Source organism: Ambystoma mexicanum, chromosome 13 (assembly GCF_040938575.1).
Source record: "Ambystoma mexicanum isolate Mex_15411 chromosome 13, UKY_AmexF1_1, whole genome shotgun sequence".
Taxonomy (NCBI): domain Eukaryota; kingdom Metazoa; phylum Chordata; class Amphibia; order Caudata; family Ambystomatidae; genus Ambystoma; species Ambystoma mexicanum.
In genome coordinates this window covers 338,926,813-338,943,648 of record NC_090938.1, presented here as the reverse complement: position 1 = coordinate 338,943,648, position 16,836 = coordinate 338,926,813, and the positions used below count along the sequence as shown (strand labels likewise).

The following is a 16,836-nucleotide window of genomic DNA, read 5'->3' as shown; positions in this document are numbered from 1 at the left end:
AGGTTATTTTGGCTTTTAAACAAATTGAGCAAAATGTGGATTTTATTGTTAATGAAGGATTTCGAATAAACAAGTTGCATGATATTGCATTTAAATGTACTACTCTGCTACCCCAGGCTTTTGAAAGTCTACTAGAGCTCCTACCACTGATGGAGAAGATCTTGGATGTATAAAGATGAACATGTACTGCAGATCACGCGATGGCAGCATGTCGACCTAGCACTTTAAGCATCCCTAGTGATAAACTGTGTTTTGCTGCAAAAGTGGTCAGCCAACCACAACTTTCCTCATGGGCCATTTTGTTAATATTAATTTCAATCATTGCTCCATATTGCTGTTGCCATAATAGCTGCCACAAACATTCCCTATATAGTTAAATGCAACCTTAAGGCATTAAGATGAAGAGATTTTATGGAAAACTGAGCAAGTGTTACAAATGCAATTAATCCTATTGTGTGCATACATTTGCACTAGCCATTGGCTAGTGACAATTGACTCTTGGCGAGTAAGAAATGAGCATGGAGAATTGAAGGCAAAGTAGCTTTGTATGCCCGACTAGTAGTTTACAACAATTTATGCCGGTTTAGTGCATAGAACTTATTTATGATCAGGAGGATACAAGCAGGATATGATTCTTGGTTTTAAAAAAATTGAGTTATTCGGCCAAAAACGCTAGATGGCAACAAATGTTGGTGCGTTATGCAGCAAGGATCCACTAAGGGGGAATAAAAGGAAGCAAATAGTCAACCCCATTAGTGAGTTAAGGTGGAAATATTTCGCGGGTCCTCCCACAAATGTGATGGGAGGTAGTGGGACAGTCTCCTTGGCCATTATATATTAGCGTGGATGATATATACTCCGCTATTATCCACTAAAAAAAGCTCCAAGCCAGAACAGGTTGTCAACTGTGGCCCTCAACACAAATCCCCGGTCATGGTCAAAAATGCAAAAAATCCTATTTGACAAGGTCTGCAGCAAGACCTACGATTGCCTTTATACAAAAAAGGTGACAGAAATCTACCAGTGTATTAAAGATTGCTTTCACACTTGGATGTTAGCTTTTTTTTTTTTTTTTTTTTTTAAATTGGCCGAGCTCCAAAACTGGGTGACTGAGGAAAATATCTAGAACCCCCCTGCAAAATATCTAGAACCACCCTGCAGACAGGTTTTTGACCTGGTTACGCTGCCAGCCATAACATCAGATTGTTGGATAATATGGAGGCCGCAGTCAGGGGCAACCCAGCCTTGTACTTAATCTACGTTGACTTTAGTGCAGCGTTTGATACTATCAACCGGACTATCTTGTGGCAGAAACTGAGACGGATGGGTTGTCCTGACCATCTGCTTGCACTCCTGGTCGGATTACACAACCACAGAGGTACGGGTGGGACTCAATCCAGGTGCTTTATCCGACCTCGTGAGGATCAACAGGGGAGTCAAGCAAGGTTGTGCTGGCTCCCCTGTTCAATCTTTACTTGGTGAACCTCCCACCACGCCTCTGCTCGGCGAGCTGTCCTGTTGTGCTTCGTCTCCAGTATGCGGATGGCCTGGTCCTCCTGGACAGGACCGTCCGTGGAACGAGAGCAAAATGTACCGACCATATGGAATACACCAATGCAAATGACCTGGTTATCAATAGGAGTAAAGCCAAAACTATGGTTGTGGCCAGCCGTAAAATAAGTGTTGCCCTGAGATCCAAACTATTGAATACGTGTAAAGTTAAACATATCTGGGTTTGGACCCTGTTGGGTGTCCTGACCCACGTTTGAGCTATCATGCTGCAACATTTGGTGCTGTGGGCTTAGAAAATCCAAGATGGCCAAAAAGCCCACATGTGCGCCAGAATCCAGGAGAACCACGTAGTTTGTGCGCACACCAAAATGGTTACCTAACTTGCCACCCACCAGTGTAAAGAAAGATCTTTGTTAACAAAATCCACTGTTACTGATGTCAAAAAGTTGCTGAAATCGTGGCTCATCGGACCACTTTAAAGATTCAACCCTTTTGTGGGGTTCCACATAACCATTTTACCGTAAGGAGCCCCATCAAAACAATGTTAAGCAAGGATTATTTACTACCATGTAAGAACCCTTCCTGTTTGGAATGCATTAATCCAAGAAAGATCCCAAAAATGGATGCAGTACAAACAAAATCCTCAAGGCTGGGCTAGCGGTCTAAACTCTGACAGGAGAACTGAGTGCAGTTGCTGACAAAGGAATTTGACTCGGCTGACTTCAAAGGCTGCATTTTAATCAAAAATTAGCCACCTGCTGTTCCCAGAGGCCAGAAGCCAGAAGCCTGGGAAACCCTCTCACCTCAAGAGATTCACACCACAGCCCAGGATATCACATGGTCATAATAACCAAATGCAAAGTGACCCCCTGGTCTGCTGACCTAAGCCTCCCAGAGACCACACAATAGGCTCTTGCACTTGAATAGAATATGTTGATTTTGACTGTTTCCTGTCAACAAAGGCCTGCCTGCCAGCAGAGGCATGGTTTCTGACCCATCCAAGTCTTGGAGGCGTACTCCAACACTCAGTACTTCAAATACTGACAGGAATGTATAACTTTGAGAGCCTTAATTTAAAAAATGTACCTTCAATTCAAGCCCAAACTCCAATGTGTGTGATGTTCTTGGGCAAAACCCCGCTATTTATTGACACCACAGACACTGTATTTAAGCTAGAGATATGGGAATTTACTGGAGTAGGTATGGACAGCCTGTGTATATGTGTATAACTTTTAATGAAGAACAAGGTTGCATAACCCACTAAAATCGAAAATAAGTTGCCATTTTTTAATGCAAGCCCTCAGGAAGAGCAGATTTGGGACAGAGACCACCCTCATGTGATAGTGGTTTGTCATTGCATGTACATATTACCTATGTATTTGAGAAATGTGTATTTTGATCAAATATAGATGTGTGCAATTTGACAGGGGAGTGTCCTTTCTGCAGGCCATATAATGACATCGCTCTGACACTCCACTTCTTTTCGCCAATCAAGAGAGAAAGGAAAGCTTGACCAATGATGAATTGAGAGAGGGACTGGCTTAGTGATGCTGCGCACACACCCACTTTCAAAACATATAAAAGGAACATTGAAACCCAGTTGGAGAGATTCAAATCCAGTTGCTGCAACGCGCTCTGCCGGACCACACAACATCCAGAAGATACCAGATCCAACACTTAGACTTTAAAACTCCAAAGAACTTGATTCAGAACTCAAAATCAGAGACCTAAACCCACAAACTGAGAACTCTTCTCAGCAGGCCTCAGCATCCAGCAAACCTAACAGCAGTAGCAGCATCCAGGAGCCGTGCAGATCAGCGCTGTGTCCAGAGAAAGCTGTGCACAGACGCTGTACCCAGAGATCCAGGAGCCGGGCCAGGAGCAGTGTCAGACCAGCAGAGCAGAGACCAGACGCTCAGCGAAGAGACCGTCCGGGGCGAAACCAGAACCGAAGCCATCTTGACCCGATCCGTGAGACCTAGACCTTCCAAAACACATTGTGAGTACAGCTAGGACAGGGTGAAACCAAATCTCTTAGTTTCAGTGATATAATTCAATCTATTTAATCTAAGTAGAACTGCCTCCTAACTGTCACTTGTCAATTCTGCAGCCAATTCTGTCACCTGTCAATTTGAGTTACAAAATCGCTCATATCTTTGGAACCGTTTGGGCTAGAAACTTGCTTTAACTTTCCTCTGAAAGTTTAGAATCTCAGCTTTTCAACGAATCTAAACTTGCTACTCCTTATACTTTTGCCATAATCGCGATTCACGCATTCGCAAATTTTGCTGCGATTTGCGATTTCAGCTGATTTCTCTCACGTGTGAAAAGCGGCAGCTTCCTTGCTTTACTTTGCCAAAAACTTGTTTAAACTGCTAGTTACTCCTAGAGCATTGTTAAAGTGATCCTGAACTCATAAAGTAGCTATCACTCACCCTGAACCTCCTAAAGGGAATTAAAAGCATTTTCAGCATATTTCTCACTGCATTGTCACCATATTCAAAGCATTTTGCCTGTGTTTCAAAACTCCTATCTGTTGTATAAGCTGCTGGGGGGGAATTGAACTGAATTCTATTTGATTGCATTCCTAAGAACTGTGTGCTCTCATCTTCATCTCCTTACACTGCATAAAGGGGGGGTGAATTGTCCAAGAAAGTGATTACATTGTCTTTTGCTGAAATCCTATCAAGTTATTTCCTGTACTGCATTTTCATTCCACATTGCATCTAATTGAAACCATAAAAGTATTGTTGCTATCTTATCCATCCTATACCCACTCATCATTGATTATAAAGAAGTGTGCTAGTGCCAGACTATCCATTATTGATTACTGCTCAGATTAAGTGTGATATTCAATTATTAATTCATTATAAAAGTGTGATTATATATATATATATATATACATACATACATACACACACTGTTATTTTTTTTTCAAATAAACCTTTTAAACTTGCAAAACAGAACTACTTCTTGGGTCAGGGGGATTCCAAGAGAGGGGTGTTATATTGGGGTAGTCATCCAGAACTCATGAACTGGACATAAAGATATATCAATAAGGGTTTCCATTCAGTATCCCAGACTAGGCATTGACTTAGCTGTAGTGTTGAATTGAATCCTCTTACAACCCGAGCACAAAGGGGGGATTATCTGGACATTGAGGGGCGGGGAAAAAAGAAAAGCCGTCCATCTCACCTTTTTGAGTAACAAATTTGCTAAGGAAACTGCAGGTTATTCAATTAGGGGCCTCCTCAAGCTATACATGCAGTGCTTCTGCCCCGTTATATTATATAGGCTAGAGGCAATGGCTAGGAGGAACTTGAAATGGCTGAATACTCTGGAGGGTTCTTTCTGGAGGAGAATATTGAACTTAGCTCCATCTACTCCTATGGCCTATATGTGACTGGAATTAGGTCTGGATCAGAAGAGGGACAAGGTATATTAAATCTAGAACCAACCGCTTCATTGTTAGGCATGTTTGCTGGTAACTGATATAGGGCCTACTGGTCAAAGCAGAACATGTGCGTTTGCAAGACAGAATGAAAAATGTTTCACCTGTATTGAATGGCCACCAGGCTTTGAAAGGGGTGCCAGCTTTGAGACTATTAAGAATAAAGTCGAACAGTGGGACTAAACTAAAAATGAGTCTACCTTACGGAACTATAGGTATGTGGCTAGCGTTACTTATACAGCTATCCCTTCGGGATACACGATTCATCAAAAAGACCTCTCCTCCGGCAGAGGAGCAACCCACTTAGCTAAGGATGCACTCCCCTAAGGCAAATTAACACCTCCCTTGTTGGAAATAATGACACCCTCTCCCTCAAACTTGCCATTAATCCCACTTACACTGTTACGTTCCATATCATCAACTGCCCACTGGGCCACTAACCAACTTCCTCGAGAATCTCCTCCACATCCTCAATGATAATATCAAGAATTCTACCAAAATTAACTTAATGGGTGAAATGAACCTAGGCCTTAACGATCCAAAGGATGCCCAGGCTTCCTCACTTTATAAAGCACTCACAACCTTAGGCTTCATGAACCATATTAACAACCCCAAAAATTGTAAAGGCCGTTCACTGGACTGGATTGCTGAGCTCAACTGCCCCTTAAACAAATCTAACTCTCCGTGCCCCTGGTCCAAACCCCATGTGATCCACCTCTCCATCCATCATCCCAACACACCCAAGTCTCTCCCGTCCCCACTACAACCGGCACTAGCCCGCAGCTCGTGCAAGCTGATCTAAGAAAGTTTACTACCCCTCCACGACCCACCACTGCTCAAAACGTCCTTTCTCAAAGGACCCTAGCGTTCCGACAGACCTATATGCCTCAATCACCACAAGATCAGTGGACACCATTACCCTCCCACCCCCTCAAACCATGCAGCGCCAAAGCTATCGGGCACTCCCAATGCTTGGGACACCGCTGACCTTCTTGAACTTTGTAATAAAAAAAACTTTCCACGCATTCCACCTGGCAAAAAATTATAAAACTCAGACCCACGACTAGTGTTCTCCAAGATCTCCATAGCTTAAAAACAGGTGATCATACCTGCCAAAGAAACATCCTCCAATTCGAGAATCACCAATGCCCAGTCAGACTCCAGAGAAATCTTTCACGCTATTTAAAGAACTAGCGCCCACCCCCACACAACCCATCACTGAAGATGAAGCCTGGTGCACCAAAATTCAAACAGCGATGCTCAACAAAAGTGATTTGATAAACCAGCTTCCACAGCTAACCCACTATCCTCCAAAGTCCAACCTTTTCAGTTCAATGGGCTAACTCAACTAGAAGTAAGCGCCATCATAAAAAAAAAATCCCCACACCTCCAACTACAAAGGTGATATATGCCTGGCCGCACTAGTCAAGGACTGTGCAGAAACCCTTGTCCCATTCATCGCCAGTTTCATCAACGGCTCCTTCTCGTCAGGCGTGATACCCTCAAGCAAGCCTGGGTAAACCCCCTCTTTTTTTTTTTAAGTAACCTTGTTGGATCCCTCAATCCCGAACAACTACAGGCGCGTTACAACAGTCCCATTTTTACTGAAAGTTTTAAATTGACCTGCCTACCTGCAGTTCCAACAATTCCTAGAATCCCATCACATTCTGGGTCTGCGTGAACCTGGGTTCCGCCCAGTCTATGGGATGGAATCTGCGCCGTTAGACCTAAAAAAAAAAAAAATCAATTGGATGAGTTCAGAGACAAGGGCAAACCAGCCCTGCTCCTCCTCCTAGACACATCAAGCTGCTTTCAACCTGGTGGGTCACAAAATTATTTGCCACCACCTCGTCACTGCGGCACCCTTCTTCCAGGAAGCATCTAATTGGATCTTCCCCTTCCTTAAAGGAAGGGTCATGAGTCTTCTCTGATCAGGCCAGCGCAGCCTCCACGCCCATTCCGTGCGGTGTCCCGCAAGGTTCCTGCATCTTCCCCACTCTCTATTATACCTTCACTAGATCACTAGACCCCTCTTTGACATCCTGTACGCAAGCAGCATAGACTACACCAACTATGCTGATGACACTCAAATTATCATCCCGCTCACTGGTGACTATTCAGAGGACTCAAACCCTTAATGCGGCCTACTCCACAATCAAGGCATGGATGGCAAAAAAAACCGCCTTTGCCTAAAGGGAGACAAAACCGAAATCCTTTTGTTCGGCTCTCCAGCAACTCTAAAGCTCAGTGGTCAATATTCAGCCTTCGGCATGGACAATATCAGGATCCACGTCTCCCCCTTAGTCAAAACTTTGGGAGTATATCTAGACAATACTCTCACCCTGGCTCACCAGGTTAACGTCATAGAATCTGCTGCGGCCTATTCAACTAAATTACTTAACACTGCCAAACATTTCCTTTCCACTGACAGTTGCCTCACAATTGCCAGGGCGGTCATCGGCTCGAGGTTGGACTATTGCAATGTCTTCTTCACAGACACTGTGTCCAAAAACTTCCAGAAATTACAAATGATTCCAAATAATGCGCTAACCTTAGCATCCCTAAAAGAGAACATCTCTGCAGCCAGAAGAACAGCCCACTGGCTAACCATCAAAGAGCGGGTCCTTTTCAAAACCATGGCTATTACACAAAATTTCCTTGCCAACAATGCTCCCCCGTACCGCCCAAAATTTCACAAGAGCCTGTTCACTCCGACCCACCAGAACTCCCTATGCCCATCGCTTCACAGTCAGCAAAGTGAGAAAGGCCAAAGCAGGTGGTTCCAGCTTCGCCTACATGGCAGCTAAGCAGTGGAACTCCCTGCGAGCGGAACCTTCATACTAGACGTTCTGTAAAGCCTTAAAACATGGCTCTTTGTCCAACTAATTGTCCATTATGCCCATGGCCTACTGCATTACTGTTATCCACTGCAACTGTATCCAACACCCTGTAACAGCGCTGAGATTCCCTTGGGCTGTTGTGCACTGTATAAATGTAAAAATAAAATCTCAAAAACACACCAAAAAAAAAAAAAAAAAATAACATTTACAAACAAAATAAATACTAATTATTTTGGTTTAGTCAAACCTTTAAAAAAACAATACAGAACAGTGACACCTTAGTCACACCGTAGATATCATCTATTAAAATAGCACTAATTATTTATCCTTTCCCAATTAATAGAGTTTTCTCCTTACAGCGCAGGTTCAAGATTTACACGGTCAACATCAAGACATTCCTTTATAACTCGCAGGAAGGTAGTCAATGCAAGCAGCGCTGATCTGTTTGTCCCATCGAACATCACTTTCCACCAATCAGCAGCACTCCATGTTTGATGTTTATTAATCACGGGTCCCAAAATTTGAGTTTTGATTTCGAAGCGCAGGGCAGGGCAAAACAATGTTAGGTGCTTCAAAGTCTCAATTTGTTTTGCAGAAGCGACATGTAGATCCAAGTCAACATACCAAGCCCAGGTGCTTTGTCGTTCTTTGGTTGCCAACACATTAAGCCTAAATTGCATGTACAAGGATCTTGCTTTGTAATTTGGAAAGCGATATAAGTAGTCTTGTAGCTGCTCATATGCTCTAGCTTCTCCTGGAGCCTCATTCATCTATTTACTTTCTTCAGAGCCCTCCCTTTCCCCTCCGGGCAGTTCGTAACTTATTGCTTCAATATGCATTTACCAACTCCCACTGCTGGTCACTCAAGGTGCTTACACCAAGACACCCATGAAGCACAGAACATGTTGTACATGTAGATTGCAGGACAAATTAGAAACTGCATAGCATGTTTTCAATGAACGTATAAAAGTGGGATAGGTTTACATGAACACGCTGGGGCAGTGTCAGTCGATATGATTCCATCAAGACGGACGTATTCTGGAACTGTTGTCCGAACTCTGACTCAGAATCAGTTCATATTGCACTGTATCGTCTGTGGTTACAAATTAAGAAGCACCTCGAGGACTGATGAAACATATTTTGTAGCTGAATAACTGCGTGTATTAATGAATGCCTACCGGTCTACTTTCTATTTGTCTGTTCGTACACAGACCAACTTTCATATTTTTATACCCAACACTTCTTATATCGCCCCTTCTACTCTGTTTTATGCTGCTATTTATCAATGAAACTCTGTTTTTAGAGCTTATATGAATTGTTGACCGTTTTAGCCACTGGTTTACTCAAGGGATTCTAAACAATGGAGCAACGACGTCGTGTAACCGTTTTAGTGTTGGTTGATGAATCGTGTGTTATAGTTTTCTATTTCTTTGATGCGATTTGTAAATGTTCTTATGAACTAAGCACATAAATAAGCACACTGTGTGTTGGTAGGGTCAGTACTCATTGACCTAGTTAGGAATACGGAAACAAATTATTTTCAATATTACATTTATTAACAAATCCTTGTGCATAAGAGGAACGGGACTGTGGAAACAATGTACAAACGAACCGCCACGAAATGAAACGGTAGAAAGGGAGCCAAGATGGTTGCTACAAGCAAGCAAGGAAGACCACAAGGCATCGAGATTAGAAAGCAGCAGGACCCATATGGAACTGTAGAAATGGAAGCACAGATTGATATAACACGTAAGAGCTAATGAAGATGTGTAAAGCGTGATATGATAATGGCATTTATAACGCGCCTAAACACAAGGCGCATTAAAACACGACTAGAAGGAGCAAGCATGTATAAGCAAGAGAAGAAAGGAGCTGGTACTATTTATGAAATGTTGCTTTGCTCAAGGCCACGAGAAAAATTTTACTACTGCATTATTGTTATGAAAAAGGCAGTATCATTTGGGGGATCTATCTGGTAGTTTCCTAGCATAGCAATGAAAATAAAATGACATGGTTATATGCTGCTAACTGAAATTTTAGTCTGGAGTGTTTTTCTTCGACAATATCCTACTCCATAACATTTCTACCTAATGGAATAGCCGCTATTGGCAAGACAGCGGCAGCCCATGATCTAGCACACAACAGTTCAGGAGCCGAAATTTACCAGAAGGTTTTACAACCAGAAAAATCCTGGCGAAAACCACCCCGACCTCCCTGGGCCCGAGGGACTGGTACTATATCGTTCTTCAGCAGCAACTCTGACAGGGCTGTAGACATTGCCTACCACTTGGCCTGCTTGCGAGGAAGAGACACCCTGAACAAAAGGGGCTCAACAGAGGGCGACACAAAGTCCACCCAATACCCATCCCTGACTGAGCCCAGGAGCCGAACACTGGAAAAAAACAGCCAGAGACGGAACCGTCAGGACTTCTGCACTGGCCGTAAAGGTGCGCGGAGGAGCACCCCCCCACCCCCCCAAACACCCTACGAGGCCTGAGAAAGGAGCAGGTTCCGGATCCCTAAAAAGCAGGGCTTGACCTGGTAGAGGACTTCTTGTGGCCCAGGGAAGCTTTTGCCGCAACTTTGCATGTTTGACTGCACGGAAAAACTTGTGAACTTTGTTCTCCAAAGAATCACTAAAACGTTTTGCACCCTCAAAAGGACGTTTTAGAGCTGCCAGCTTCTGTGAATGCCCAGACTTCCAATCCCTAAGATGTACATGCCTCTTAGGCCAGTTCCGACAACAACTCTACCGGACGCTGCATGTCAGAGTAGAGGAGCACAGACAGAACCATCCTCCACAGCCAGACGATGCTCCTTAAAAAACCCCCAGAAAAGTCTCTCCCGAGTAGGAGCCATAAACATAAGCCCAAAGGAGCCCCCGCGTAGACCTGAAGTTCCCCTGATCCCGGGCCGCCTTCTCAGCCGACATGGAGGACCGGCCCACCAGACCGGCGAGTATATCATTTACCTCCATGGAGTGCGAGAGGAACGTGTCCCCACCAAACAATGGATAGAGTTTACCATGGCAATCCATTCCGGGTCCCTCCAATCTCGCAGGATCTTCCTATGAATGTCCAAAATAAGGGTTAACCCTACCCTATGCTTGTACTGCCTAATGGAGAGATCCAACAGTCGGACTAAGGCTTTTGAAAACCCCATACTGTTGCACATCTGCGTCAAGACAGGAGCCAGTTTCCCTGTCCAGGTACTTCCCCTCAGCATCCGCCTCTGAAGGAGAAGAGGAAGGAGAGACTTGCCTGCGCATACCACCACTCCCATATTTCCGAACAGCCAGCTGTAGCAATTCCTCAATGTCCTTCGGGGATAAGAATAAAGGTTTAGACGTTTTCCCCTTAGCAGCAGGCCTCTGTCGAGGCAGTTCCAGGGAGTCAGAGGACTCAAAGTGACTGCACTTAGCCACGGAACACCATGGACCGCAGTGAAACCCAAATGGAAATTCACTCTCCTGATAGGGGGGCCCAAAAGCACAGCGCTAAAAAAAAAAAAAAAAAAAAAAAAAAAAAAAAAAAAATTAAAATGGAGCCAATAACCGGCCAACCAGCACCATGACAACGAGTCAACCCTTCCAGAGCACTTGTGACCCATGAGGCAGAGGCAGGCGGTGAGAACAAAGAAAAACACCCACCACAGCGAGAAAACAAAAAACGGTGAAGGGAGGATAGCACAGGGGCAACGCACTAGTCTTGGAAGTAAGACCATGCAGAACAACAGAGGTTTGAATCCCGTATGCGCGCTTAGAAACCGAACTCTGGTACGGTACTAGTCATGTTATAAAATAAATAAAAGATGCACTGCTGGAGTGGCTAGTAGCCCCCACAGCCAGGAAGCCGCCACATAACTAACTGAACATCTGGCAAAGGCAGGAAATCAACGGCGGGGGGAATGCCCCCAGCACCACAGCACATACAAAGAAACCCACCCGCACGTCCTGGGTACGAAGACCCAGGACTGACAGCAAAACTCAGTTGTGATGCGCCATCTCCTGCAAACCTCCACGCCCCGCCAAGAGCCACTGCACTCAAAACAACCAATAAATCCTGTAGAAGACAACAGGGAGTGTGCCCCACAGGAGGGAACCCCCCACACCTCACCCAACAAGGGATCCCCCAGGGGGCCAGCAAAACCAAAACCAAAGCTGCCAGGTGCTCCGCACAGGAGACCATCCTGGCCAGAGGAAGGGAAATTAAAACTGGGGCTTGTGTTTAAGGAGCTGGTATTATGAACGGAATAAAGAGAAACTGAAGAATTCCTGGAACAGAGGCGGGCCGCAAAGGCAAGTACTGGGACAAGGAAGAGGGACATGGAGGCAAGTACTGGGACAAGGAAGAGGGACATGGAGGTAATGGAAGACTTGCATCACTTTTGAAAAGTACTAGAAGAACACTCCCCAGGAAGCTTGTCTGGGCCCATCTGGACTAAGTACGGGCCCAGAGGGCGGGTCATGCACCTTTTTTTTTTTTTTTTTTTAAATCTCATGTACGTCTCTTCTGGCACTGGCTCCCTGGTTGTTAGCCAGGCTATTAATGTCCCTATTGCCGATGAAAGTTCTGCTTTTAGTGCTTGCTTGCTATATACTCGCTCCCTGGTGGCTCATGCTGATTTTATGCATGATTTTTTTTTAAGCAAAGTCCAGATATAGTATGCCTCACAGAAACCTGTCTTGCAAAACGTCACCACCACCATTGTTCCCACAGATCCTTCCTGAGCACTATACAATTATTCATCAGGACAGAGAGGCTTCCCATCCGGGTGGGGGTTTGCAATTCTTTTTAAAGCTTCCTTTAACCTCTCTGATTCCTGTATCCTATGGCTTGGCCATGGAGGCTTTATTGGTGTGTCCGGCTGTCCCTGCTTCCCAATCCCTACATTTCCTAATTGTTTACTGACCATCTGTATCCTATACTAGATTCCTTTATCCTTTTCTGGAACTGGCAGCATCTCTTAAAGTCAAATATTGTAACCTAGTAGTACTAGGCGATTTTAACATTAAGTATAACTCACCCCAAGCCCCGGTGTTACATCATTTTTCTTTTAAGCACTTATTTTCTTAGGTCTAACTCAAATTATTCCTTGAGCCTACCCACCAGCAAGTGGGTATTAGATTTTTTCTGCTGATCTCAGTATTTCGGTTTTACCAGTGAGGCAGGTCCTCTGGTCTGACTATCATTTAGTTCCCTTTCTGGTGCCCAGCACTTCCCCTGTGAATTCACCATGTCAAGCGGGTGCATTGAAGCGAAACTGGCAGGGGGCGGGGCCTCGGCACAGATGGGGACGCTGGTTAATGCCAAATGTGCCATGGCTTCTTCTGTGGATTTCACCACTGTGTCAGTTACTTCTTGAGGCTACTAATCAGTTGGCGCAAATACACTCATTTGGGTTAAAGATCCTCCCCACTGTGGTTCTCGGAGAACCTCAGAGGAGCTTGGCTGGAACGAAGGCAAGCAAAATGCAAATGGCATTAGTCATATGGCCATGCTGAAAAGGTGAGGTGTACTCTCTAGGAACTACCACAGGGCCATCCATCTTGCCAAGCAGAATTTGTTCACACAAAAAGTTGAAACTGCTCTTAATCGCTGCAGGGAATTATTTGCGGTAGTTAAATCCTTCTCGTCCACTGCACAGTTTATGCCAGTGGCAGCTCCTTTTCATTTACTATGATTCGTTTGGCGGACTTCTTTCATACAAGATTGAGGATATACACCATCATATTCAATTGAGTCAGGCCACCACCATTCTGACCTCAGACCATTTGCAGCAGGAGGCAGTTTTCAATTGGTCAGCCTTTCCTACATTTTCCAATGAGGCTGTGTCTACGGCCATATGTCAGCTAAAATCTGCGGCACCATCGGATCCTGTTAAGCTCAGTGTCCTGAAGGAAACCATGCCGGGCATGATATCATGGGTCACTTAAACTGTCAATTTGTCCTCTCAATCTGGATGTATCCCGAGAGAGCTTAAGCAAGCTAATGTGGTTCCATCACTGGATGACTCTGTCCTGACTTATTTTCAACTATCTTTGCTTCCCTTCTTTATGAAATTACTAGAGGCTTTGGCATCTCCTCTTCTGCAATCCTCTGTTGACCCCCTTTAGGCTGGGTTTCGTCCCGGGAGAGGAACCAAGAGTGTCCTGGCATCCGTTGATGATCTGGCCAGGCAGGTTGACAGTGGGTGCCCTGATATTACTCGGTCTGTCAGCGGCTTTCGACACTGTCGACCAATCCATACTACCGCCCAGTCTGGCCTCTCGGATCCTGTCCCGGCTTGGTTTATCTTATTTTAGACTGACAGGGGGCAATCACCATCTTTACCTCCTTTCTCATCTTCCCCTCACATGCGGTCCTGTGGTGTAGACCTTTTTGGTGGCTGCCAGTAAACTGTGGAACTGACTCCGGGTTAGCATGAGACATCACCTGCCGCCATCTTCTTAAACACGCTGTTAATCTAGGCTATTGTGGTGGTGGTTATGATGTCTTTTTGTGCCATCCGCGCGCTATGAATTTAATTAAGCACAACACTTGTAGGGATCCATAGAAATACAGGGAAGCGCGCTATAGATAGGAGGGGGAGGAATTCGTTTCCGTCTATAATATTGGGGGTGGGCTGAGAGAAGAACGTTATGATTTTTCCTATCTTGGATACAGGTGATCATGTGCATGCGACCCCCCAGTCCCTCTTGGTGCCATTATGGCGGTGTCGCAATTTTCAGGACCCTCGCAGGCTTCCCAGCCATGTCCCGACTTCCCCTTCCCTTGTCCCACCTCCTCCTCCTGGCCCTGATTGGCCAAGTCATTCCTTATCCTGGACCAGATCTGGGCAGCCCCTTCAGCTAAAGGCCCTGAGCCAAAGGGCGGCTCCAGATAGTGTCTGCAGGTGTCCGCAGGGGAAGCCAGTGAAGCGCTAACAAAACTAAGTGTGGCATGGGTGGGGTGTAGAGCAATTACTCTACTCCAGAAATCCCCCGCCACTCTACCTTACCTTCACATAACGTAAACTGCCAAAAACCAACAGAATTGCAAAGGATTGCACGTGCCATACTTGGATGGAGTTGTGAATGTTAGCATGTGCCACACTTAGATGGAAGTCTTAACCTTCGCTTGTATCACATCTAGATAGAAATGTGAATGTTAATATATGCCACACTTAGATGGAATAGTGAATGATAGCAGGCACCACACCTAGACATAATTGCAAGGACAGCAATGCCAACTAACCAATCCACTAACAATTTCATCCCTCTGCATACACCTCTCAATCCCTAACCAAACACAACCACAAGCCTTAAACGCAGCAAACCGCACAAACTTCACTACACTGCAACAACAAAAGAAACCGCACAGACTTGAACAGCACACGACTACCGACCGTAAAACACCCCAAGCCCAGCCAACTGACCCACCGGGCTGAGGCTGCCAACAGCACTTCACTGCTATCTTGCACTTTTCTAGCTCATTCCCACCAACTCACCCCCCCGCCCCCCCTCTCCCTTTTTCAGAGCCGCCAGAGCGACAGGGGACCACTCCAGGGGTGATTGTACTGCTATCCATTAACATTGAACAAATAAAAATTACTGAGAAGAAAACAGAATCAAGTGAGCACAAGCATAAGGGATAAAACAGATTAGATTCACAACAGAACTGCGTTGGATGGACGGACACAACAAGGGAAAGATAGTTAACTAGGAGATGAGGAGAACATTGGGGGAGTGGGGTTAAGAGAGATGAACAAACATGTTAGTGGTCAGAACAATGCAACACAGAAACGGTAACAAAAAAAAAAAATTGGGATGAGAAAGGAAATGATAGAAAATGGTAAAAATGTCTAATGTTAGAAAGAGACGGTTAAAATGGAGCCCCAAACAAGCAACACACAATCGGTTGGGGAGGGTTATGAAGCCTGGATGTGGGACAGGTCATATATACCAAGAATGTACACATTGATCATCCACGCTATCCTGAACCTTCGAATCGCAATATGTATAATCGCACTGAGGCGATGACTTGGCAGTCTGTGCCATGACGCCTAAAGTGGTCTTCTTTAATCTTAGCCCCCCAGACTCCAGTATCTTTAAATTAAACGGGCTGTGGGCATTGGCCCCAATTCCCTGCCCTCTCGTATGAAAACTTCAACTTCCACCAACCCCAATATCTTGCAGTCCAGAATGGTGCACTCTGTGGTGCCAACCTACAACTTCATACATCCGCCCATACCTTAAAAGCCAGTGTGGTCGTTCCATGCTCCATTTCCAGACCCTCGGGGGTCTCCACCTCAACGCCGGGCTTCAGTAGAAAATTTAGCCCCATTTCCTGGGGCATGTCGAGGTGTTCGGCTAGCCCATGGTCATTGCGGAAGCCTGAGCTCCTAACTCCGTGAACAATGCTTGCCAGCGCCATCTTTACTGTGGAGACTGGAGAGCAGTGTCATGTGCATTCAACGTCGACTACATTGCTATACGCGATTGCGCAGTTTCACCCATTGCCTCACCGGCATCCGCCATCTTCACTGAGGGCAAATAGGACAACAATTCCGTTGACATTTTACTGCGCGGCAGGAGCCATGACCGAGAATGAACCGCACTCACAAATACTGCGTTGAATCACGCGACACGCCATCATTTTTGAGGGCATGACTAAGTGCGTCGCAGCTCTGACGACGGGTGTCGCACAGCACACTTTGAGGAAGGGTTTCTGTCACACATACGAAACTCTTGGGCATGCGTTAAACCGTAATTTCTGTTCTGGCCAAACTATGCAACCATCGCGACGTGATCTCTATTAAATCTACTTGTGAAATACTTGTGTATAGGCGCGTTATAAACGCCATATTATATCATTCTATCATTAAAAAAAAATATTTTTAATATTTTGTTTATTTCAAACCTTTTACATATAAACAACTACAATACATTTAATGTACTTTTCTATAATCAGGAACCAGAAGTTAAAATGAGTTTCACACCGAATAACAAAAATGAGGAGTGAACAAAGAAAACAATAACAATATCCCATTACC

General features: G+C 45.0%; 1 protein-coding gene across 1 annotated transcript in view; it reads right to left on the bottom strand.

The window, feature by feature from the left end:
• The window catches only part of PSMB5 (proteasome 20S subunit beta 5), a 116,139-nt gene extending 99,696 nt beyond the window's left edge, over positions 1–16,443 (bottom strand). The window contains exon 1 of the mRNA XM_069633836.1: positions 16,035–16,443. Coding sequence (XP_069489937.1) covers positions 16,035–16,217 — 183 coding nt within the window. The 5' untranslated portion in view covers positions 16,218–16,443. The remainder of the gene's footprint in view (positions 1–16,034) is intronic.
• Positions 16,444–16,836: the final 393 nt, after the last annotated feature.